Consider the following 22,070-nt stretch of genomic DNA (forward strand, 5'->3'; position numbering starts at 1 on the left):
TACTGCCGCAATCCATACTACTAATTTCTTATTGAGATAAAACATAAGGATCAATGTATGGATGAGGAAAATTGAAGGCCTATCAGATGCAGGCTGGGGGATTCTTCATGCATGATATATTAACTTATCAAAGGTTATCAGCTTGTAAAAGACGTAATAGATTCAGTTGCTACAGGTTCATACTAAATGATCTTTTAAGGAACAAAATAAATGACCAGACAAATGAGGGATGAACTTGAACAGGGATTAATGAATTATAACAAAGTTCACAAAATTTTACAGAATGTCCTCTGTCATATCATATATTAAGAATCTGAAATTGTCCTGCAAGTTTATGTCCAAGAAAGAGACGACAAGAGGAGAAGTTAGAGTGGCAAGCTGCCGGTTAGCTAGACAATAAAAAAAAAGCTCATAATTTACAAGTGTGTTATATTTAGGGAATTACCACAAAATTTACGGAGGCATACAACAATAACAAGCCTATGATATGATGATTGGACCAGGTGACAACGACAAGGATTCACATATGATCAACTGTTGGCTCATTCATCCAAAGGGATTGCAGCTTATCAACATGAAAATGCTGGAGGAAAACAACTAATATTCAAAGATACAAGATGCAAAGTGAGGCAAAGAGTTTGGAAGGCTGGCTTCCTGTCTATATTTGTGTGGAAAATAGTAAACTGGAATCATTGAAGTAAAAGAGACATTGAACCTTTGCTGATGATGGAGGTAGAGGAACCCGGTTTACCCGTCCTCTTAGGGATAGGAAACAGCAACGATCTAGACATTGTGCAGCATGCCCATGCCTAGACATTTGGAGCATACAAATGCAATATCATGACATGGCTATATGCATGACACAGCAACATTCTACATGTGCAAATAAAAAAAAAAAACAATGTTAACTTATATCGCATGCCTATGAAAGTAGCTACTAGTTTATGTATTTTATCAAACTTTTTAAAATTGAATGTATAATAAAACCAAAAAACCAAAACCTAGATATTAGCATGGTCATGCATGCCACATGCCCATGACATGATATGATATGTACCTTGCAGCAACATGTTAATCCATGAGACAATTTGCACAAAGTAAAATCAAATATTGAATGAAAGGGAAAGACCGACAACAACAATTATAAGAAAAAGTCTCATCGACTAGGACCAAGGTAAACAGAAAGATGGAACAGATCCCATAATAGATTGTCTCCAGCCTCACAATGGAAAATGTATTTAGCCAATTGCCTGTTCACGTATCTTTCTATTGCATTATATGACTAATTATATTTACAAAGATAACATAGAAATGCAACCTACAGAAGGAGCTTCACTAGAAAGCTAACTAACAACTAACGTTCTTCTGGTATTGTTCATCATGGGCTCAGATTATCATTGGTGATATATCCACAAAATAATACCGCTTGAATTTCACAAGTCAGAATAGTAGTTCAATCAATTGTACACAATTTTCTATTACTTAAGTCTTTATCCATGTTTTATGGTACATTTTGCTTCGTTTACCGTATGCAGTATATACTTTCTTCCTCGGGCCAAACGTAACTAATTTGAAAGCTCTAAATTTAGGCTAATCTCTCAACTTTGTTTTATAACATCCTAAATAAACTACCAGCACAGTCATTGCCCTAAAATTTTCCTCATTTGTTTATTGAATGAAGATATGAAAGTAGAGGATTGTCGGTGATGCTGTTTGAAGGTTCCTTTCTACCAGGATGTTTGGAACTAGTCCTAGATTTTGCCTCCATAGCCAGAGGAAAAATAAGAAAATCAAGGGGTCAAGTTGCTAGACCGGATGATATTTCAATCAGTCAGGTAAAAAGAAGGCTCTCTTTTTGGCCATCTCTATGCAGTTTAGCACTAGAAGTGTGGCTCATTATGTTAGCAGTTAAATATATCAGGGTTGTTCCAATTTTGATTTTTCATACCCAGATAAAATAGATATTTCTTAAAAAAGGTTAATCCTTCTTTCATGAACAATTGGCTAAAGGATTTAAAAGAAGAAACAACAATAACAAGAAAAAAGAAAATAGAAATGGTCATCCATCAATGCTTTTCTTGTCAAAGAATTTTCACAGTATAGCCGAGGCAGATGGATACCTACCATCAAAGCAGCACTTGGAAGTAGAAAACATAAGGTCATTGCTTCTTTCCTTTGTTCATTCATGCCCAGTCTTCTGCGTGTTTGTTTTAGGCTTATCTTCTCCAGGGCTGAAAATAATAATTAGTTTGCTGATACTATCACATTGTCAGCTGCTCCTTGTTCAGGGTCAGCCTTCATTTGACTCCAAGGAACTAGTCAAATGAAGCAGGAGGCTGCAGCCCCCATAACTCACCTCTTTCTCTTCTAGCAAAGGACAGGTGCTATAAAGAACAACAATAGTCCTAAAAGGTATGGAAATTTTACGGTTGCAGGTTCCAACGAGAACCTTCAGAACATTAACTTCCCCTAAGAACAATGATCCTAAAGATATATGCGATTTCAGAAGCTGTAAACCTGTAACCCTAAGAGACTCGTAGGCCTTGCCCTCCATGAAATTTTTTTTTTAACAAGCCATAGACATTTTAATCTAAACAGAAGTCTCTCATCATCTTTCCATATTCATACACCAAAAACATAGACTTTCCACTAACTTCCTCGTCTAAACTACTTAGAAATTTCTGAATTGAAACTAGAATGATACTTACTCAGAGTTGATCAGAAGAACGCTCAAATAATTCAAAGGCAAAAATCAGATCAAAGTTCTTAATCCAGTGTAATGCCTGCATCAACTCATGGAGCCTCTCTCTCTCTCTCTCTCTCTCTCTCTCTCTCCCCCTCTCCATATTCATTGGTACCAATCGGATCTGTTAAATTACCATGGAATATATAAGCTTTTTTCGAAGTATATGATAGATACTCCAGTTGCATGCTGATAGCCATAGATGAAAATTCCATCATTTGGTTTCTCCCCAGAGTAATAGATTCTATATGATGTTTTCTCATCTTAATCCTTTTTCTTTCAACAAGAAAAAAGAAAACAGATCACAAATGCAAGAATGAGAAAAGTTTCTCATCATAGTAACACTCATCTGGTTGACTTCCTTGCATTCCACCCGATGGACTCAGTAATTACTAAACCATGAGCTCACAACACTACCAACAGATTCTATAACTATTGTCCTTTGATATGTTGGATCTTGTCTTCTACCATCAGTCAATAGTCCACATACACAGACACCACATGGTTTTCCATACATGAAAACCAAAATCATCATCTTGTCGCTCGTGATATAAAAAATATTTCCTTTTGTTCACTTTCACAACTTGAGAATTTCTCTGGTGCACTGAAGACCACTGGTTGGGCAAAACATGTTCCTTCGCTTCCTTGCTCATTTTGTCTCACAACAGTCACAAAATAGGAAATGATCGAATATATGTCTGGGAAGCAAATTAAGAAATAAAAAATAACAGATTGATTCAACACAAGTTGATTATTATCTGTTAAGCAAACTGGCAATTGCCACCTGAGCCTTTAGGACGGTCTTTTGAAACATCTATTCGTTGGTCATTAGTGCACACCCATGTGATTGATAGGCAGCAAAGCTTATCGATGAACCATCTAACTCCTTTAATCAGATAGCCCAAGACCACAAAGATGACACCCTTATACTGGTCAGACTAAAAAAGCTCAAACAGCAAGGTGAGAATTGGCTATGTAAGCTTAAACAAAATATAAAATAAAATAGAAGGGGCCAAATTTCAGACCTCAATTAGAAGCAGAAAGCAAATGAAGAAAGAAAATATTCTAGAACATAAAAAAAAATTGAAACTGCAAAATTAGATGCGAAGGTCTAGTTCAAATGTACCTTTCTCAGCCTTTTTGGGCACCGGGTTAAAATTGTGAATCACAAGAAAGAAAAAATAGAGCTTTATTTTGGACAATGATACACTATGAAACATGGATATAGATATGACATGATATAGATATACCAACATGGAAAATCTTATATAAGACCCAACCCGGCATGGACACAGCACTTGGAAAATGTAAATTTTCATCTAGTATAGTAATTTTTTTCTTTTGTGCAATGTATTTCTCGTCGTATACTTCTAAGATGCAAAAACTAGAAACAACTTCTGTAGCAATATTTGAACCTACTGAAACTTTTTCCAAGCAATATGTTTTTCCTCACTAATCCAGTGTCATGCCCTTCAGGATCAGTTTAAGGGTGGCATTAGGAAGGAAGAAAGATGCTACAAATGCCCTCAGTAAGCAGATCAAATCCCGCAGGTGCAACAACAAAAGCATACTGTTACTCAATTCCTGAGGTTCCCACCTACAAATGGGAGTAGAAGGAAAAAAAATCAAATAAAAGGCGATTAAAATGGGCATAAATGAATAATTAATTGAAGGGGGAAGGCCCACTAACTTGAAACCATCCAAGATGTAATTATTGTTAATTGAGTGACCAAAAGAGGAAGAAAGGAAGGAAGGACATGATGCATGACCTTTTGCAGTAGCTTATAGATCGTGAGATTTCTTGGCCTTCTTGGATGAAGGAAGAGCGTCGGCGATCATGTCCAAGAGGCACCGCTGCGACTCCCTCAGCATCTCGGCCCTCTTCGTCTCCATCTGCATCCAATCCCTCTCCACCTCCCTCATCAACTGCATCCTCCTCTTCTCCATCCGCGCCAAGCCGTCGCCGAACCCCCTCAATACTGCCGCCACCTGCGACGTGACCTCGTTCCCGCCTGCGTCCTCGCCCTCCGATTCTTCCTCCTCGGATTCCCCTTCCTCCATCTCCAAAGCTCTCCTTGTCGCGGGGACGTGATTTCTGGGAACCCTAGATGGCCCCCAGTTGGGCTCCCGAAGGATCCCATTGATGCTCCGGGTGTTGCTCCCCACCCTCTCGTCCTCCTCCTCCTCCTCCTCCTCATCCTCCACCTCGTCCTCGTCGGTGGACGGGGCAGAGGCGGGACGCGGCGGGACCGGCTGTCGGGCGGAGATGGGAAGGGGTCCGCACTCCATGCGGTCCATCCGGCTGAAGAAGGGCCAGACGGAGGAGCCGGGGCGCAGGCGCTCGGCGCGGTAACGCTTGCGGAGCTTCTCGATCTTGTGGCGGCATTGGGTGCCGGTCTTGGACGGCTCGTCGATGCCGCAACGGGCGGCGACGGCGGCGGCGACCTCCTCCCACTGCTGGGCCTTGAGCTGGCCGCGCTTCAGGGCATACCACCGCTCCGCGTAGGCGTCGATCAGGTGGGTCGTCTCGATGTGGGACCACGGCTGGCCGGGGACGGGCCTCCTCGGCGGCGCCGCCGGCGGCCCGGCGGCCGCCATGGCTTCTGATGCAGGACTTTGTTTAGGATTAGGGTTTGTGTTTGGTGGTAGGCCGTCGGTATTGGGGTGGGTATGGGGAAGTGGGCGGGTGAGGTGGTGGTTGAGTGGTGGTGGCGGTGATGGGGGATAATGGTTGGGGGTGGGCCGGTGGAGTTGAGTCGGAGGCCAGTCCGATTCGGTTCATTTTTATTTCGGACCGGCCCTCTGGAACTGGATGGGGGCGTTGAACCGCGGATCCGGTCGACGTCACGTTGACAGTGTCTTCCTCATCATCAGATGATATTGCTTTAATTATTTTTATTATTATTTTATATATCTGATAATGTTTAATCAGAGCATTTGATGTTTAAAATAGCATATGAAATTAATATTGCTTAAAATTTGATCATCTATAAAAAAAAACAAATTAATAATGAATCTATCTTTTCTTACTCCTTTTACTAAAAGTAAAACATCCATATTTGTATGGAATTTGCAGTTAGGAAAAAGACATGATAAATTACATATTTTTTATTTGCACTTTCCCTGCGAAAGATTTAAGGTGTCTCACATGCTAATTTATTCCACCGAGCTTCTTAAGGTGAAGCCTCAATTTCCAAGGAGGATTGCTCTTTGACATCGATGGATAGCATAGGAGCCCTCACATATAGAGCATTAATCTTGGGCTTCACCTTCTCAGCAATCTTAACAGCACCCAAGAACATTAGCCTATAGAGCATCACCATGGCAAGCAAGATGGCAAGGTCAACCCACTTGGAGTATCCCATCTCCACCTGCCAAACACCTCTCAGTATCTCCTCACCCGTGATGATGGGAGAACCTCCTGCTACGTTTCCAGGAAAAGTCAACCCCAAGAACTCGTTCTTGTAGAATCCCTGGTTGGCGTACTTGTGGAACGCCATGTAGGACATGGGGTATCGCCACACTGGCTTGGGCAGGTCTTGTGGCAGCCGGAAGAAGCCGCCGTTGAGCATCATGACTCCTTGGATTCCAGCTCCGGTTATGATGCCCATGAGGAAGTCCGGGACGAGGCTGGCGACGATCATCATCAGGCCCTCGACGACCATCATGCACACGAACAGCACCAGCGCGAAGTAGACGAAGTGGTCGGCGGGCCGCTGCAGGCCGACTAGGTAGTACGCCATTGCTCCTGGTACGACGGAGATGAGAGCCAGATATGGAGTTGCAGAAAGCGTGTTGGCGATCGTGAACGCCGTCGCACCATAATGCCCATTTAGTCTCTCTCTTCCAAAGATCTGGGTAGGTTTCGGGATGGTAAATAAGCATCGGTCTGTACTCGCAACTGATCATTCTACCACAGGAAAAGATGAAGGAAAAGAATCAGTTCATGATCAGTATATGACAAATTCCACAAACCTTCATATCCTCCACAAAAGATGGGAAACCTCCAATCGCCATGAAGGTCAAGAAAGCCGCTGTGAACATGAGCATGGAACCCCTCGCCTGAACCAAAACAGCACGTAAGCAAGCATTAAAGAGGTCAGAGGATGAAACAATACGATTTACATGCCTGAATCGAGCCAAAACTATGGCCAACATCGTAGTAGATGGAGCCCACACACAAGCAAAGTGCGACGTAGATAGCGAATCGCAACCAGTAATAGCCTAAGTCTCTGTACATGTTGACGAAGGATCGTCGTGTGAGGACGCGCGTCTGAGTGAAGAAGCTTGCTTGGCTCCTCTTCTTCACCAAAGATCCTCCCTTCACACAGAACTATAAGCCTTTGATGTGCCTCAAGCAAACATAGTTAGTAGTTCAACAACATTGTGGTTACCGTATTCCGCATCAGTGCTATTTGTTGTGTGACTTCGTGTGAGATATCTGAAGAGCTGTAAGACCTGACGAGGAGCTCAATTGCTTGGGAAGCGCTTCTCGACTTGTGCGCAAGACTGTCCTCGTTATCCTGGTGATGGAGGCGTTAGCTTTGGCATCGATGAATAGTTATGTATGAAAGCTTTGGGGAAGATGAGACTGACGATGTCAAAGTCTTTGTTGATCGTCCTCAGGTAGTGATCCGAAGGATTGCTTGGGGAAGGACATGGGAAACCATTCGAAGCAAAAAACTGCATAAAAGATATATAGCACTGATTGGCTACAACGTTTTAGGACTCAAGAATCAGCCGAATATTCGATTCAAACATAATTATAAATAATATTACTCACAGCTTTATTGAGAATCTAATGTATATTAATTTTGATCGATTTGGATGAGACTCATAATTTCTAACGTGAAACCAAAGCAAAAGTTCATTTAAAAAAATAGTAAATAAAAAAATAAATCTAAATATTATTTATTGTCAAGTGAAATTAATCTATCCTTATAAATAGACGATTCAATAAACTAATTATATATTATCCCCTATAATTAGTTATGCATTCTGGTTCCTATATTTTTAAAAATTATATTGAGATCCCTATACAAATATTTTATATTTTATATTTTATAAAAATCGATGATGTAAGAAAAAATGAGATTAAATATTTTATAAAAAAATTAATAACATTACACATGAGAAGAGACTAAAAATAAGAGTAATTTCACGAGAATCCAATGAAACTTCAACTCACGAGAATCCTATATTTTTAAAAAAATATCCTTGTCGAATTTACAAATCTAATTTAGATATTTATTTTTAATCACATATTCAATCAAAGAAATTTAATGGTGATGAATCTGAATCCAACTAATTATTATCGCGTTCGAATTCTCATTACGGCGAGTTGGTCCCGAAAGCTACCTCATCAGCCATTTGAGGAGGGCCGAAGTAGACTGTCCTACCATAAGCCAGGAGGCTAAGACCGTGGAACAGCTCGAACACCTCGCTGCTCGGCTGATGAATGGCCGCCACGACCGTCATCGCCTCTCGCCTCGCCAGCCGAGCGATGCGGTTCATGACGTGGTACGAGGCGGCGCTGTCGAGCCCGCTCGTGGGCTCGTCGAGGAAGAGGAGCCGCGGCCGCGTGAGGAGCTCGATGCAGATGCTCACTCTCCTCTTCTGGCCGCCGCTGATGCCCTTGGAAGCCCACCCTCCTATTCTCGTGTCCATGGCTGATTCCAGCCCCATCTCCCGGATCGTTGCCTCCGCCCTCGCCCTCTTCTCCGCCCTCGACATGGAATCCGGCAGCTGCAGCTGCGCCGAGTAGTACACCGCTTCTCGAACCGTCAGTGTCGTCATGAGTACATCATCTCGAGTGACGTAAGCCTAAGGGAGAAGAACACACCAATGATCCTTACACAAACATTTAACAGGGAAGGACAAGGAGGAGTCGGATGAGAGCTTCGTACTGAGGTTCCGAAGGCGAGTTTCTGCTTCTGGCCATTGATCAAGATCTCTCCTTTCTGACTTACATTAGATGCTAGTCTTCCTGCAAATTGATTGAGCAACAAGGATTGATGTAAACGGAGATGAAAGAAACAGAAGGATCATATGGATGTATGTGTGTCACCTGCTAATGCGTCGAGGAGTGTGGACTTGACACAACCGGAGGGTCCCATCATAGCCAAGACCTCACCTGGCCGTGCGAACCCGGTGATCCCACAAAGAATGGAGACGTGCCCTCCCTTGCGGCCCGGCGCCGAGACCCACAGATCCTCCCAGGTGAGGAAGACACCTTGATCCACGCTCCTGCCATTTTCGACCTCCCCCGTCGAGCGGAGGTGCGGGGGAGTGAAAGAAGAAGCACCGAAGGGGAAGAAGGCGGCGTCGTCGACGTCGGCAAGCCTGGCTGGCGAGCGCAGCGGGCGGGTTGAGCTCGGACTGGGAGTCCATCGGGGCACACTCGACGGGGAAGGCATGGTCTGTTCCATCTACTTGCGGGTGGTCTGTTTTCCTGCTGCTCCTCTATCTGACGGCGTGCCATTGCCATCACATTGGAAGGTTTTTATCGATCACATTGATTTGGCCTCGTTCTACTACTTCACAAGTTGGAGCGTGGCGCAATTTTCCTCCATTAACTCCTATGTGACCATTAATTCCGATTGGAACGTGCATCTGTCTCTGAAATGAATTCCGATCCGAATCAATATCCGATTTCCTTTTCGACAATTAACATTGCCATCCAATGCGGAGCAGTATCCCTGTAGGTCGACAGCGCAGGGCACAGAGGCGACGACGAGGGAACGCTTTTTCGAGCTCCTTCTCGTGTACCCGTCATTCCTACCTGCCCTGTTATCAGAGGAATCATCGTCCCACATGTGGGACCCGCATGAGCAACGATCACGAAGCAGGTAGACCGGGCCGGTGACCGCAGGTAGTGAGAATAAAAGAAGAGCGGGAAGAAGAATGCTTCTAAAAGAAGTTAGTGGCCAATGTGAGCGCACCCGCATGGGACCCACGTTGTCGGCAATGCCGAGATGCCGAATTGCCTCATAATTTACACCATGGAGACAGGTGAGGCGTATCCGAACACATATCACTCGTTTAATTGGTTGGAGATATACCCACGTAATATCATCGATGATAATAAGAATACATTTGATTCTTTTATGATTTTGATAAGATATAAAGGTTGGAAAGTATAACTCATGTTCATTTCTCTGTTCCTAAAGATTGGCCTTCGATGTGCTTGCACGTCATAAATGCACACCAGTTCTTATGTTGATGACCTTGTCAATTTGGTGTTCTATGGATCTAACAAATTTGGCTTACCTTCTGCTAAACAAAAATTAACGACAAAGAAACTCGATCTATATGTGCAACTCTCATCTCTACGTTCTTTGATCTGTACAATAACAAGCAAACATTTAACGCATACGACAACAAGAAGAAGACATTAAAAGAACTTAATGCTAGTAGTAGCCGAACATGTAGAGAACGACTTGTGTTTTAGGAGAATAAGATCCACTTCGCTGAAGGCTTCTCTTTGAAGGTCTGTGGGCGCAGCGAGTCTCCATTACCCTCCTTCTTCTGTCTCCTCTTTGAACCACTGAGCAGCCATGACCAAAACTTGTCTTTCTTCTCCACCTTCTCCTTCTGTTTTCCTTTACTTACATCTGTCTCCTTTTCTTTCTCCTCATCCTCACGACTTCCGACGACGACCACCAGGGACCGGCTCTTCATCAGTGCACTGCTCGCCGCTGTGTCGCGCTTGAGAAGAAAGGAGACCCTCGCCCTCTTCACGTCACGGTGGCGCGGCGGTGAGGAGGCAGAAGAAGATGGGTTGTCGGAGCCGGACGAGGAGGACGATGAATGGGCCCATGGAGAAGAGATGTAGGCTACAAAAGAGGAAGAGGAGGAGGAGCATTGGGAGAGGCGAGAGAGCCTCTCCCGGAGGCAGAAGGGGCAAACTCCGGTCGACTGTGGGTGCTTCGGGTGCCGCTTGCACCAGCTTCGCCTCGTCTCCGGCCTCCCCATCCCTCCCCGATCTCTCCTCTGCTCCCTATTGCATTGCATGGGGGTGCGAAGGAGGCCAGAGATATAGAGGCGGGCGCCCCACACGAGCGCTTCTCGCCTCAAAAGCCGTGTACGTGCCTCGGCGCCCCACATTGGGAGTTTGCTCCCACGATAGCCACGTTCGCACGTGTGCTGTCTCCCTCTCACCTGACCGCTCTCAACCCGAGTCACGTTCGTGTTACGTGCCCTCGCTCGTCTCCATTCACATCACCCTTCTATCTCTTCCACACTGTCAATGGTTCCTTTTCAATGTTGTGTGAATTGCTTCTTTCTACAGTGCATCAAGTCTCTTCGAACGAGGAGAACTTGGCAACATGGCAAAGCTGCATGCAATTGCTCACTTGCCTTGATCATTATATCCACTTTAAGGTATAGAAACTCTCCTGTTATATTATCTGCAAGAATACAAGATTCGAGCCAAGGAAAGAGCTATATTTCCGGAGCTGTTCCTTTCAATGTTTTAGCACATTGCCAGAGCTTAGTATGCAAGAGCTAATTGTTTTGAAGTCAATACAGCTTATTCCTTCCCTTCATTTGCTGCATATTCCCAAATAAATGTAACTTGCTCCATAAATCACTGGCCATCATAATTGAGTTCATCTTTCTGCCCAAAGCAACCTGTCTGGTTCAAGAATTTAGCTTCTTCTTCTTCGTCTGGAACTGACCATTTCTTCACACGCTCCCTTGCTATGATTGCCTGAAAAGTACATGATTTATAAGAAACAGAGTAAAATTTTTGGGTAGGAATATGGTTGACTGTGTTACCTCTCTATCCCAGTCACACCGAATGGTCAGAATGGTCAAGATCAATGTCTGAATGCCTGTTCCACCAATCATTCCAGCCCATATCCCCTACATTAACACAGAATCAAAAGCGCATATTGTAAGTATTTTTGCATGATTTCATGTTCCAAACTTCCAATAACACAGTTTTATTGTTGTTCGTCATCTTACTATCTTCGTTAATTGAGAACAGAACAGTCGAACGTACCAGTACGCCAAGTTTAAGAATCCATCCTAGAAAGATCCCAATGGGGATTCCAATGAAGTAGTATGAACCTATGTTTACGTACGCCGCCATTGCTTGCCACCCTGACCCAACAGCAACACCTTCAGAAAGAATATCCTGAGATCAGTATGCCAACAGCCCTGCTGATGGAAATCAAGAGACTGTAGTGTAGATATCATCAGAGCTCACCGGAGATAACTGGTTGAACACTGTTGAGAAGAACGGTGAATGCCAATAGGATACTGAGCCTGTCAACGGCTTCAAGCACAACCGAACTCGACGAGAAGATGAGAGCTATCTTGTCGTGGAAACCAATGATTAGGGACCAGAAGATGAGGCCTATGGCTGCAGATGTCGTGACAGAGACGATGGTGGCAAACCTTGCTCCCTTTCCATTGCCTGCTCCAAGCTCATTAGCTACCCGAACTCTTCATTCTCGCCGGAAACCAAGCATTAGCGAGTACGGATTCAGGTGAGAGGGAATTATGCAAGGTGCAGGAGAGAGACTGTAGTATGACAACATACCCTGTGCCAGCAAAGAAAGCTAATGGAATCATCATCTCCCAGGAATTTATGTTCATGCTGTTCAGCCAAAAACGGAAGGTCCAAAGTCAGATTTCAGTCATCTTGCCAATTTTGTTACTGTGCATTGGCCGGCTTAAAGAGTCATAAATAACACACAAATTTCATATGCTTCTCACCACACTGACAGAGCATCCACTGCTATTTCAGCGTTCTTTAGGTTGCCTGCCAGTAGAACAAGTACCCTGTAATACCAAATCTCCAAGCTGCTCAATAAACATCCATCTCAGTACTTATGTTTTCTAGTTGAGTATAAAGATCTAAAAGAACAGTAGAATTCAAGCAATCAACAAGCGAAGATTCGTTATATACCATAGCATGACACCAGATGAGGCTGACAGTTTGAGGTACTCCCACAGCCCGGCCATTGCTTCGAAGGAGAATCCCTTCCAAGTTCGAGGACATCCCCCACAGACGACGTACAGAAACTGACCCGCCACCGCCATCCACCAAGAGAAGTCGAGCGTCAGCGCCGCCGCCGTCAACCCGAGCTGAAGCTTCCCCATGAATAGCCAACTGATGAAGATGTGGACGAGGAGAGCGAGGACGGTGAAGGCGGCGTTGACGGAGTTCTTGAGCTGGCACTGGAGGAACCTCTGCAGCGGGAACAGAATTGCAAAGGAGAAGTGGAGAGGAAGCAGCCACAAGGAGAGATATCCGGCTTCCCGTGCGATTTCCTTGGACTGCCCCAGTAACTCCAGTAACGGGGTGGCGAAGATGTACAAGGGCAGGAGCAGGAGGGCGCAAAGGAAGAGCACCACCATCGATCGCTGCATGTACACCCCCAACATGTGGTACTGCTTGGCTCCGAAGGCTTGCCCGCATAAAGTCTCCAACGCACTGGCCATGCCAAGCTGCATGCAATGCAGGAGCAAGAGCTTGAATCTGATACGAATGATTCTTAGCACGGGGAATATAGTACCAGTAAGCCGAAGGCCAAAAATGCGACGACAGTGAAGGCAATGGCGAAGGAAGCAAGCTCGAGGTCACCGATATGCCCAGCGTAGGCTTGCGTGATGACGGACATGGTCTGCAAGGCAAGTCTACCGATCATGGACGGGCCGACGATCGCCCACAGCTTCTTCAACTCCGCCCACGCCCTCCTCGCTAATCCCGGCCCGTTCTTCACCTCCCCATTCGTCAGCAACGCCACACTGGTTTCCCCAATCTCCGTCTCTCCTTCCATGGTCGACGCACGTACGTCCTGGGGTGATCATGGAATGCTTAAGAGAACCATGTCTACTTTTATAGATAAGATATGAGCAGCAGCTGCAACGAGGTCAACTGCTCCCTCCAATGCGACAGTAGGATTAATTAATGTCAGCATTGCGATGGCAGAGCAAATACAACATAAAAGAAAGGGTAGAAACAACTGAGGATGATCTCTTCACCTCTAAAAGCCTTCTGTGTGGCAACCACGAGAACAGCGGGTGGAAGAAAGAATCAAACTTGTTGTTCTTGTTTCCATTTCATGCAGGAACGGAAAGATATACAGACGCCTTGGTTTAATACCATGGCAGTGACAACTTTTGCATCGTACAGAATGGTCGTTGGGGTTGAGATCCACATCACCGATCTTTCTCGTCATTTGGAGATCCGACAGAATGGTTGTTTAAGAACCTTTCTCGTCACCTGCCATCAAACAGAATGGTCGCTGGAAGAGCCAACCACACTCCAACCAAAGAACCTTCCTCCTATGAGGTGCTTTAGGATCGCACGGGTTAACTACTGGGAACTATTGTTCAGCTTTGACTTCAATTGACTTCAATTATGCGAACCGCCATGCCAGTTGGTCAAAGGTGTGCTCAGGTTTGACTTCAAAGACGTGTTCGGGTCCCACAACGGGATGTCTCACTGGGTCCCTGTCCACGGGGATAATGATGTGTCAGGACGTGTCCGTCACGTACGATGAGTGACCACCTTGCCAAAAGTAAGTGACACACACGCGTATCCACTGACCGCTTTCCGCGTCCTCGAACGTTTCGGACAACGCGAAAGTAATCTTCTCCTACTAGCTCGTCAAGCAGTCGCTCATCTACCCGCCTTCTTGATCGTAAGAGCCAATGGGACCCACTACTTTCCCTTCTGTACGAAAGCGGGTCGGACGTGCCCCATGCCTAAACGATCCCCGCGACAGCACCCGACTTTACATTGTAGTTCGTCCGATTCGTCTTCTAGCCCGTCCTGTGATGCATGGGACCCGCATGTCTTTTCTGTGGGTCGAAGGTTTTCAGCCAATCAGAAGGCGGGTACTTGCCTCAACTATTACGTTGTCGTAGGTTGACAAGAATACTGAGATCGCTCTTTGGTATCTCTTTCCGTCCGAGCCAAAACATTCGCAAAATAGACGCCTGTGGCACCGCCCAAAACACACAGTAACCTCATCCGCAATGGAGCTCTTCGCGCCTCCCAACGGCCTCCTTTGCCTCCCGCACCACCGCTGCCCCTTCACCGCCTCCTCCCCTCTTTTCCTCACCATCCCCAGAAAGTCTCTCCTCGCCTCCCGCTCCCCCATCTCCAATCCCGGTACTTGATCCGATTCTTGTCCTGTTCCTTCTTTTTCGGGGTTCAATTCGTTGTTCTCTTGGCGTTTGGTATCCATTTGGTCGCAAATCGAAACCCTAGGGATTTGTTTGTTTGGTTCTGGATCCAGGATTGGGCCGTTCTGGTGCTCGCCCGCTGCGGGCCATGGTCTCGGGCGAGGAGACCTCCGCGGCTGTCGTAGCCGATGATGCTGCGGCGAAGCCACTCGAAGGACCGTCCTCCTTCACGAACTCGTCCTCCCCAGGGGAAGAGAACCCTGATGGTGGTGGTGAAGCGATTGCTGAGGCTGTGGATGATCTTTTATCTAAGCTTAATGATCAGGTCCTCTCTCACGAACTTGTACCATGATTGTTTGTTTCTTTATGCTTATGATTGAGGAATAATGCTTTGATGGTGCTGATTTTAGGTATATATGCTAGCTTGGCTCTGGTAAACATTAGTTCTATGTACGCATACCTTCTAGGTTGAAGCTGATAGAAAGAAAAAGTATCTACTAGTCTTATGTCAAGGGTTCTGACCATGGCTACAGATAAGCAAAAATTGGATCATTAGTTGGTACTTCTATAGGGTACAGTGCTCAAGTCCTCACTGCTTTTGCTGACATTGATTGATCCTCTTTTATCACGGACATGTTACTCAGTGTTGCTTTTGTAGACTTTTGTACTATGTTTTCCATTCAGCACCAACTTGTTTGAATCATCTTCTTTTTTGTGGACACTGAAGATATAAATGAACTGAACTGCAAAGGAAACGAGTACCATTTTCTCCCCTACATAAGGCTGTCAAATGTAAAAGCCACACTTGCAAATTTGCTTAATCGATTATCTCAAGAGGCATATCACAAAGTTACTACAATACATCATGATGGCTTACTGACATTGAGTTCTGTACTTCTCTTGTTATCATCAAATGCGACTTACATTTTATTTCTGGCTTGCACATAGTGCTGTTCTTGGCTAGAATAAGAGCTATGTTAGAAATACCTTATTACTTCGTAACATGGCAATAAAACTTTTTGGTTACTGAAACCTTCCATGTTTGCCTAATGATCTGTCTTTCTTAAACCCACTAACTACCAACAATTATCATAGCTTTTGCAAAGGCATTTATACTAAAATGATATTTTGAGATGGCATCAGTACAATCCATCGGTTTTAAATTCTTTGTACATTGTGGTATACTATAGACCCTGACTATCTGTTACCTAGGTCGGGTCAAAATGGAGAGAATGTGCCATTTCCATGGCTGGTTAATATTTATCTCAGAGCTGGAATTTAAAGCTCCAACATGTCCTTCTATCTTGCTCTACAATGAGATTCATATTATTTAATGAACAAAATTATGAACTGTCATTTGGATAAGGAGATGGTTGTGCATGCTTTTTGTCATATAATTTTATTTATACAGACACAAATCTGGGATATGAATTTTCGAAGTCAAGAATTCTTATTTCAGAAATTAAGAATCTGCACAAGAGATGATTTGCTTTATTATCACCGAATATTTTTCTGGTCTTATGGGCAATCAATATGTCTAACCTGGAATTTACCATTCGGTACCAACTCTCTTAATGCGTCTATTTTTTGGGAATTATTTTTTTCTCTAGTACTTTTTGGGATTGTTTATAGCTTTCCTAAATTATGTGATTGCCTATGATGCAGGTGGACTCTACCATCCTCTTCTATGGAGCTGTTGCACTGGTTGCACTGTGGATTTCATCAACAATCATTTCTGTCATTGATTCCATCCCTGTGGTATGCTTTTCCATTTAAGTTGCAGAAACACATGCCTAATAGTATTGTTGAACAAACTAGTTAATCTATCATTAGATCAATGATGGCAATACATGCTTTTTCTTTAAACAGTTCCCCAAGGTGCTGGAAGTTGTTGGCCTTGGCTACACAGTCTGGTTCAGCTCGCGATATCTGATCTTCAAGGTGAACTTTTGTTAACTGTCGGAGTTCTTTTCGTTTTTCTCCAGCTTCATGCTCTGCATAATAATCAGCCTGTTTGTGACCGAGGTGCAGGAAACTAGAGATGATTTTTTCTCAAAACTTGATGATCTCAAGGAGAAGATATTAGGACGTCGTGATGATTGAGAAATTCAGATAACAATATTTTCATAAATAGCCTGTTGTTACATGTTATTTTAGTGGTTTACATTTCCATACTTCCCTTTGTTGCATGTGTAGTCAATTCAAAGCGTCTGGATGTAAACTATGTCAACCATAGAAATGTATGTGGCTGTGATCAGGATTGGTACAAGATTGAACCAAAGGTAAGTTATTCATTTACGATGAGTGATTATAATCTTTCACTACTTTTGGATGTTTTTACCATCTTCAAAAGAGAGAAGATCGACATAGGTGAAAGTGAGGCAAGCGCCCAAAAGTTTAATGTCAATGTAACATTGTTCTGATAGGTAATTTAGGATAGTTGGCATAGTCTTTATAAAACTTAGCAATATGCACTTCTTGAGTATGAGCTATTTGGTCATTTGATCATAATATTACTTCTGTATTTTGTTCTATAAGATAATTTGAGTTACATCATGTGAAAAAAAACATACCTTTTATATCAATTAATTGGCAATAATATAAATTGAGGGACTTTACTTTACTTTACATCATGCTGAAATATTCAATATATCTTTTCGACTTTGTTTATGAATCTGATTTTTTTGTGTTAATCTGTATTGCTGGAAACTTATCACCATTTTCTTTGAGAATAAATAAAAGTAAATAGATAAAAGAGTAAGCAATAGAATCAGGTCATAATATTTTAAAAAAAATAAAAAAAATATTTTTTTATATTAAATAGCGTACAAAACTTTCAAACATGGTTTTGAGACGTATCATTTTGTAAAATAAATAATACACTACATTGATGTCTCAACAAAGATTAATCATATTATAATATTTATACATATTACTATAATTTTGTTCTCAGCGTACTTAGTCGCTTTAATTTGTGACATGAAATGAACATTTAAGTACATGTTGCATGATTAAATTTGCATCACTGTCCATAAGCAGTTCACTTTTATGATTTGAGGGCTGCAATTATGTCTCTTAAGATATAAAATGCTACCTCTTCCTAGTGACATTTTTGCTGTATCTCAACAAAGGCATATACATGTATCAGATGAATAAAGAAACACAGATGAAAACCAGCAGAAGAATCAGGAAGCTAGAAAGATTATTTGAAGACTTATTCATCCTTTTTTTTTCCCCTTGCACATGTGTATGTACAGTCAAACCCTGAAACTTCAGAGAGAGAGAGAAAGAGAGAGAGAGTTGTTTATGGGGCCAAAATGTACCTGAATCTGAATTCATATCTCAGAACTTGAATTGCCAGTGGAACAATCCTCCTGTCCATCTCAAGGCATTTAGCTGCTTCACTCCTCAACTCACTTGGTAGCTGCAAGCAGATCCAGTCCATCAGTGACCACACATCCTTGGCAAAATCAAGTAGGTACCAATCAAGCAGCTTAGGAATTGCCAACTTGTTTGGTGTGGATATACCAACAGCTGCTTGCAAATAATCCCTTTTGGCTGTTTCCAACTCATTCTCCACTTGTGCTGCTGTGTATACTCTCACCTTAACAAAAGACAATTACAAGTATCAGTAAACTCATGAACAGTAGAAGAGACTGAAACTGTTTCATTCCTAACTTTGACATCCCCTCTTGTTTCAGATCACTCTTCATTGAACCAGATATGGAAGATCAAACTTACAGCAGGGGATGACCAACTGCCACATGAGAGAGCAAAGGTAACCAGAGGTTCCCACCACTCCAATCCAAAGATGCCTCTTATTGGCATGGCACCATTTTTTGGTTCTTTAGGAGAGACCTTTAGGCATATTAAATGGGTCATTTTCAAATGGTTTATAAACAAGATTCCAAAAGTTTGAATAAGAGAAATCCTTACATTCTTCCAGTAATATGGAAACCTCAATATGATATGCTCTATGGTAATTGCACTGAGAAAGTGGCCACCCACATTTATCACTGCCTGAAATTAGAAAAAGCAATGGTGAAATTGCATACATAATATGTTCAACATAAATAGCTTCTCATAAGCATACTGCATTCTATGTCTCTGAAAGAAAGTTAAGAGATGAGGCAGAGAAGATCATACTTTTGTCATCAATGCAGCAATCATCTCAGGATTTGTTGGTATGCCTTGCTCAAGAAATGCCTAAGATCAAGAAATAAAACACAGAATTCAATCATAACAGAATGTAATTCCAGTGATTTCATGCAATTCATAGTTTGATTCGGATATAGAAGATTTGGTGGTAGACTAAACAGGGATTTGAGTTGACATCATACATTCATCATGCATGAGTTATAGATGTTGATCCAGAAAGCAAGCTTCTGCAGGTGTGTGAGCTCTGATAGGTCAACCGATTCAAGCTTTCTGAGTAAAACTCTGGAGTTGAGCAGATAGACTGTGATGAGAACCTCATACCACGTAAAAGCATAGCCAACCAAATTAAGAAGACACAGCTCACTTTAGCCTGCGCTTGAGAGATGCTGAAGCCGTAAGGTTTTGATGGTTCCAACTCACTTCAATCGATCGAAAGTTCTTATATGGACCGATGTCCCTTTTCCCGAATTCCGCACAGATACCATAAGGATCTTGGAAATCCGCCTCTACATATCTTTCACAAGAAGCCGAAGTCGAAGGAGATGTCTCCATGCCATCTTCTATCTTCTTTGAACTCATCCGCAAGAAAATGTTCATCAGGCACTTCACGATATCCTCGGATAATTTGTTTGGAATCACTTCATCCGAAGCATAGTCTCTCTCTCTATCAGTCACTGCACATTCTGTCTAGATTGATGACCAAATTGCAATTAACAGATGCTCGAGGCTGACCGAATACTTAAGTTGCTATATGCATGAGCTTTAGAAGTGGAGAAAGCAATTTACCTGTGCATCAGCATGCTTTACCGGAGATCTCTTGCTGTTCCTACTAAAGTTAGTGATCCATTGATTCTCTTTGCCTCGCTTATCTTCATGAAAGGCTAAAGGAAATCTCTGTTTTTCCGGTGTGTTTTTTATGTTTGCAGAGTGGTCGAAGGAAAGCCCAAATCGTTCCATGCCTGAAGGTTTGCTGGTTTTGGAGCATTCGAAGAGGCGACCATCCAAGCACAAATTTGATTCACCTTCCTTGGATTGCTTGGAGGATGAGATGCAGATAGCTTCCTGATAAAGGCCTTGCCGAAACTTCACTACCTGTTCTTCAAGACGAGCCACTTCTTCTTCCAAGACTGCTACTTCGGCCAGAAGCTCAAGTGTCTTAATGGGAACGAAAAGAACAACATAAATGGAACTTCTCAAGAAGCTCGACTGATTGGATTAACATATGAAAGCAGAAGAGAAGCTACATGCGAAGGGAGATATGGAGGAAGTCGGGGAAGTGCGCCCGAGGGTCTGGTGAAAGCCCTCTCCAAAGCTCTGTGGATGTTCTCTTCTTGTCTAAGCTTCTTCATTAGCTTGTCAACCTAAGATTGGAAGAAGAAACATAGCGCAACGCAAATTGATCGATACAGATTTAGTCGAATTAGAAGTGTATGAAGAAGAGCTGATACATCTTGTTGTAAAGCGATCTTCTTTTGTCTTCTAGACTGGCATCTGCTGAATCCTTCCTTTCTGTTCCCCTGCAGCTCGGTCTTCTTCTCCTCCTCCATTTCCTTCACCAACAAAAGATTTATAAGAACAAGCACGTGGAATCAGATAACGGAAGTATTGATCCTGCTGGCTAAGATTTGAGTGAATCAAAGAAACAACTGTTCTTTCTATATCCGAGATGATTCCATTCCTCGAAGGAGAAGAAGTAACGGAAGAAAACGCAGAGCCCATGTCGAACTCTGATCCAAACCAAAACACAATCGAAGACGAATAAAATTCTCGAGAAAAACCAATCTTTATAGCAAAATCTCACAGCCGGCCTCAGAATCGAAATCCACGGCGCATCCGTACCGTGTGAATCAATGGCCTTAAAAGATCCCATTTTGGATTCAAAAAAGGAACGGAGAACTCTCGATTCAAGCAAAGGAGCCAACTTTCCGATGCAAACAGTAAGAGAATTCAAAGAGAACAGCAACCCGTCACAGATTGACTTCAAAGAAGACTACTTTATCGTGCGACGCTGTCCGGACTCTGGCATTCATCGCTCCCTCGTCTTCCACCTCTCTCCTCCTCCGCCGCTTACACCGACCGAAACCCTCCAAAGTCACTGAAAAGGAGCCGCGGCAGTGGAAAAGGCTGCAAAGCCGTGGCTCGCAACAAGCCAACACCGCTTCCCAGACACGACAGAACTATCAAAACAGCCAGCACAGGAGATACCAGAGCGACAGAACCAGCCAGCGAAGAGGAGTCAAAGAAGAGTCAAACTCGGGGATGCCATCTCACGCCAGCATCAGAGCGGGAAAATTGAATGTGAACCGGAAGAAAAAGAGGACACCATTAAATTAAGAGAAGAAGAAGAAGAAAGAAGATAGGTGGGAAGCGCTTCGCCTCTCGCCTGCAAGCTTCGGTTCTTGAAGCTATATGGCGATAAGGGTTTGTCTAATGTGCTTTCTTACGCCCACCGCGCAGCACCGGACCGAAAGAATGGATGAATGATAGTTACGATGGCAGCGCACTGTAGCGTGGGAGCGTGGGACCGCGCAGGTTAGGGTGGGTTTTGCCACGCGGTCATTATTAGTTAACGTGCAGCCACCAGCTTTTGCTTCGTATGCTATGAGATTCCTCACCAAAGCAAAAGCGTGAAAGAGGAAGAGAAAACCATGTCATTTACTTCAGATGTTAACACTGGTCTCTTGGCTTCTTCTTCTTCTTCTGCTGTTCCCTTCTCCTGTTGCTTTTGCTGGTTCTGTGGTCTTTTAGTCATGGATCCAAAGGGACAGATCACAGCGAGACACGAAAGTGGAAGAGAACATACAGTGCAACCCTTGTGGTGTGTATAATCTGATCTCTTGTCTCCATCTTCTTTTTCTCTTCTCCGTGATCTTCTAGGCATGGAGGCGAAGGGAAAGACAGAGAACACGAGTTTGAAGAGGCACGCCATGCATGAAACCTCCCTTTCCACCACGTCCATTTCCAACTCTGAGCTCCAACTCCTACTACTATTCAAGTGACATGGATATTATAATACGTTGGGCAC

The 22,070-nt window shown here is 43.4% G+C and overlaps 5 protein-coding genes across 7 annotated transcripts; 1 reads left to right on the forward strand and 4 right to left on the reverse strand.

Annotated features, from left to right (window-relative positions):
- Window positions 1–3,918: 3,918 nt before the first annotated feature.
- On the reverse strand, window positions 3,919–5,473 carry LOC135614341 (trihelix transcription factor ENAP1-like). Its single transcript, XM_065111609.1, has 2 exons — window positions 4,513–5,473; window positions 3,919–4,340 (listed from the first exon to the last, which is right to left on the reverse strand). Exon 1 carries the CDS (start codon window positions 5,339–5,341, stop codon window positions 4,526–4,528), a length of 816 nt encoding a protein of 271 aa, XP_064967681.1. The 5' UTR covers window positions 5,342–5,473; the 3' UTR covers window positions 3,919–4,340; window positions 4,513–4,525.
- A 274-nt stretch (window positions 5,474–5,747) lies between these two features.
- Window positions 5,748–9,268, reverse strand: LOC103988221 (ABC transporter G family member 1-like). 2 transcript variants are annotated; one of them, XM_065111610.1, is made up of 8 exons: window positions 8,811–9,268; window positions 8,650–8,729; window positions 8,102–8,566; window positions 7,340–7,426; window positions 7,138–7,266; window positions 6,873–7,076; window positions 6,719–6,805; window positions 5,748–6,597 (listed from the first exon to the last, which is right to left on the reverse strand). In XM_065111610.1, the coding sequence occupies exons 1-8, from the start codon at window positions 9,169–9,171 to the stop codon at window positions 5,917–5,919; spliced, it is 2,094 nt and encodes a 697-aa protein (XP_064967682.1). In that variant the 5' UTR covers window positions 9,172–9,268; the 3' UTR covers window positions 5,748–5,916. The 2 variants fall into 2 exon arrangements, with proteins under 2 accessions (XP_064967682.1, XP_018682851.2); XM_018827306.2 differs by having other exon boundaries at window positions 6,873–7,064; window positions 8,811–9,265.
- A 785-nt stretch (window positions 9,269–10,053) lies between these two features.
- On the reverse strand, window positions 10,054–13,807 carry LOC103988224 (protein DETOXIFICATION 27-like). The gene is made up of 9 exons (XM_065110449.1): window positions 13,739–13,807; window positions 13,270–13,551; window positions 12,660–13,201; window positions 12,467–12,553; window positions 12,291–12,347; window positions 11,955–12,193; window positions 11,748–11,866; window positions 11,522–11,608; window positions 10,054–11,453 (listed from the first exon to the last, which is right to left on the reverse strand). Exons 2-9 carry the CDS (start codon window positions 13,531–13,533, stop codon window positions 11,331–11,333), a joined length of 1,518 nt encoding a protein of 505 aa, XP_064966521.1. The 5' UTR covers window positions 13,534–13,551; window positions 13,739–13,807; the 3' UTR covers window positions 10,054–11,330.
- An 872-nt stretch (window positions 13,808–14,679) lies between these two features.
- LOC135614343 (protein CURVATURE THYLAKOID 1A, chloroplastic-like) lies at window positions 14,680–17,185 on the forward strand. The gene is made up of 5 exons (XM_065111614.1): window positions 14,680–14,873; window positions 15,001–15,212; window positions 16,553–16,645; window positions 16,757–16,828; window positions 16,919–17,185. Exons 1-5 carry the CDS (start codon window positions 14,738–14,740, stop codon window positions 16,988–16,990), a joined length of 585 nt encoding a protein of 194 aa, XP_064967686.1. The 5' UTR covers window positions 14,680–14,737; the 3' UTR covers window positions 16,991–17,185.
- Window positions 17,186–17,217: 32 nt separating this feature from the next.
- LOC135614342 (uncharacterized) lies at window positions 17,218–21,570 on the reverse strand. 2 transcript variants are annotated; one of them, XM_065111612.1, is made up of 11 exons: window positions 21,040–21,570; window positions 20,494–20,595; window positions 20,290–20,406; window positions 19,832–20,200; window positions 19,410–19,732; window positions 19,228–19,327; window positions 19,034–19,093; window positions 18,824–18,907; window positions 18,629–18,745; window positions 18,416–18,491; window positions 18,187–18,311 (listed from the first exon to the last, which is right to left on the reverse strand). In XM_065111612.1, the coding sequence occupies exons 1-11, from the start codon at window positions 21,073–21,075 to the stop codon at window positions 18,301–18,303; spliced, it is 1,395 nt and encodes a 464-aa protein (XP_064967684.1). In that variant the 5' UTR covers window positions 21,076–21,570; the 3' UTR covers window positions 18,187–18,300. The 2 variants fall into 2 exon arrangements, with proteins under 2 accessions (XP_064967683.1, XP_064967684.1); XM_065111611.1 differs by having other exon boundaries at window positions 17,218–18,491; window positions 21,040–21,568.
- Between the last annotated feature and the right edge of the window lie 500 nt (window positions 21,571–22,070).

The sequence above is a fragment of the Musa acuminata genome, chromosome BXJ2-6, assembly GCF_036884655.1.
Source record: "Musa acuminata AAA Group cultivar baxijiao chromosome BXJ2-6, Cavendish_Baxijiao_AAA, whole genome shotgun sequence".
Classification (NCBI taxonomy): Eukaryota; Viridiplantae; Streptophyta; class Magnoliopsida; order Zingiberales; family Musaceae; genus Musa; species Musa acuminata.

Excerpts from the sequence above, each read along its gene's own strand:
- LOC135614341 (XM_065111609.1), bottom strand. The coding sequence starts at position 5,341 with ATGGCGGCCGCCGGGCCGCCGGCGGCGCCGCCGAGGAGGCCCGTCCCC.
- LOC103988221 (XM_065111610.1), bottom strand. The coding sequence starts at position 9,171 with ATGGAACAGACCATGCCTTCCCCGTCGAGTGTGCCCCGATGGACTCCC. Across the intron at positions 8,567-8,649 it reads AACTCGCCTTCGGAACCTCA|GCTTACGTCACTCGAGATGA; the intron begins GTACGAAGCTCT and ends CTTCTCCCTTAG. Across the intron at positions 6,598-6,718 it reads CTTTTGTGGAGGATATGAAG|ATCTTTGGAAGAGAGAGACT; the intron begins GTTTGTGGAATT and ends AAACCTACCCAG.
- LOC103988224 (XM_065110449.1), bottom strand. The coding sequence starts at position 13,533 with ATGGAAGGAGAGACGGAGATTGGGGAAACCAGTGTGGCGTTGCTGACG. Across the intron at positions 12,348-12,466 it reads GTGGATGCTCTGTCAGTGTG|CATGAACATAAATTCCTGGG; the intron begins GTGAGAAGCATA and ends TTGGCTGAACAG. Across the intron at positions 11,867-11,954 it reads TGTTCAACCAGTTATCTCCG|GTGTTGCTGTTGGGTCAGGG; the intron begins GTGAGCTCTGAT and ends TTCTTTCTGAAG.
- LOC135614343 (XM_065111614.1), top strand. The coding sequence starts at position 14,738 with ATGGAGCTCTTCGCGCCTCCCAACGGCCTCCTTTGCCTCCCGCACCAC. Across the intron at positions 14,874-15,000 it reads CTCCCCCATCTCCAATCCCG|GATTGGGCCGTTCTGGTGCT; the intron begins GTACTTGATCCG and ends TTCTGGATCCAG. Across the intron at positions 16,829-16,918 it reads CGCGATATCTGATCTTCAAG|GAAACTAGAGATGATTTTTT; the intron begins GTGAACTTTTGT and ends ACCGAGGTGCAG.
- LOC135614342 (XM_065111611.1), bottom strand. The coding sequence starts at position 21,075 with ATGAATGCCAGAGTCCGGACAGCGTCGCACGATAAA. Across the intron at positions 20,596-21,039 it reads GGACAGCGTCGCACGATAAA|GAAATGGAGGAGGAGAAGAA; the intron begins GTAGTCTTCTTT and ends TTGTTGGTGAAG. Across the intron at positions 18,908-19,033 it reads TTGCTGCATTGATGACAAAA|GCAGTGATAAATGTGGGTGG; the intron begins GTATGATCTTCT and ends TTCTAATTTCAG.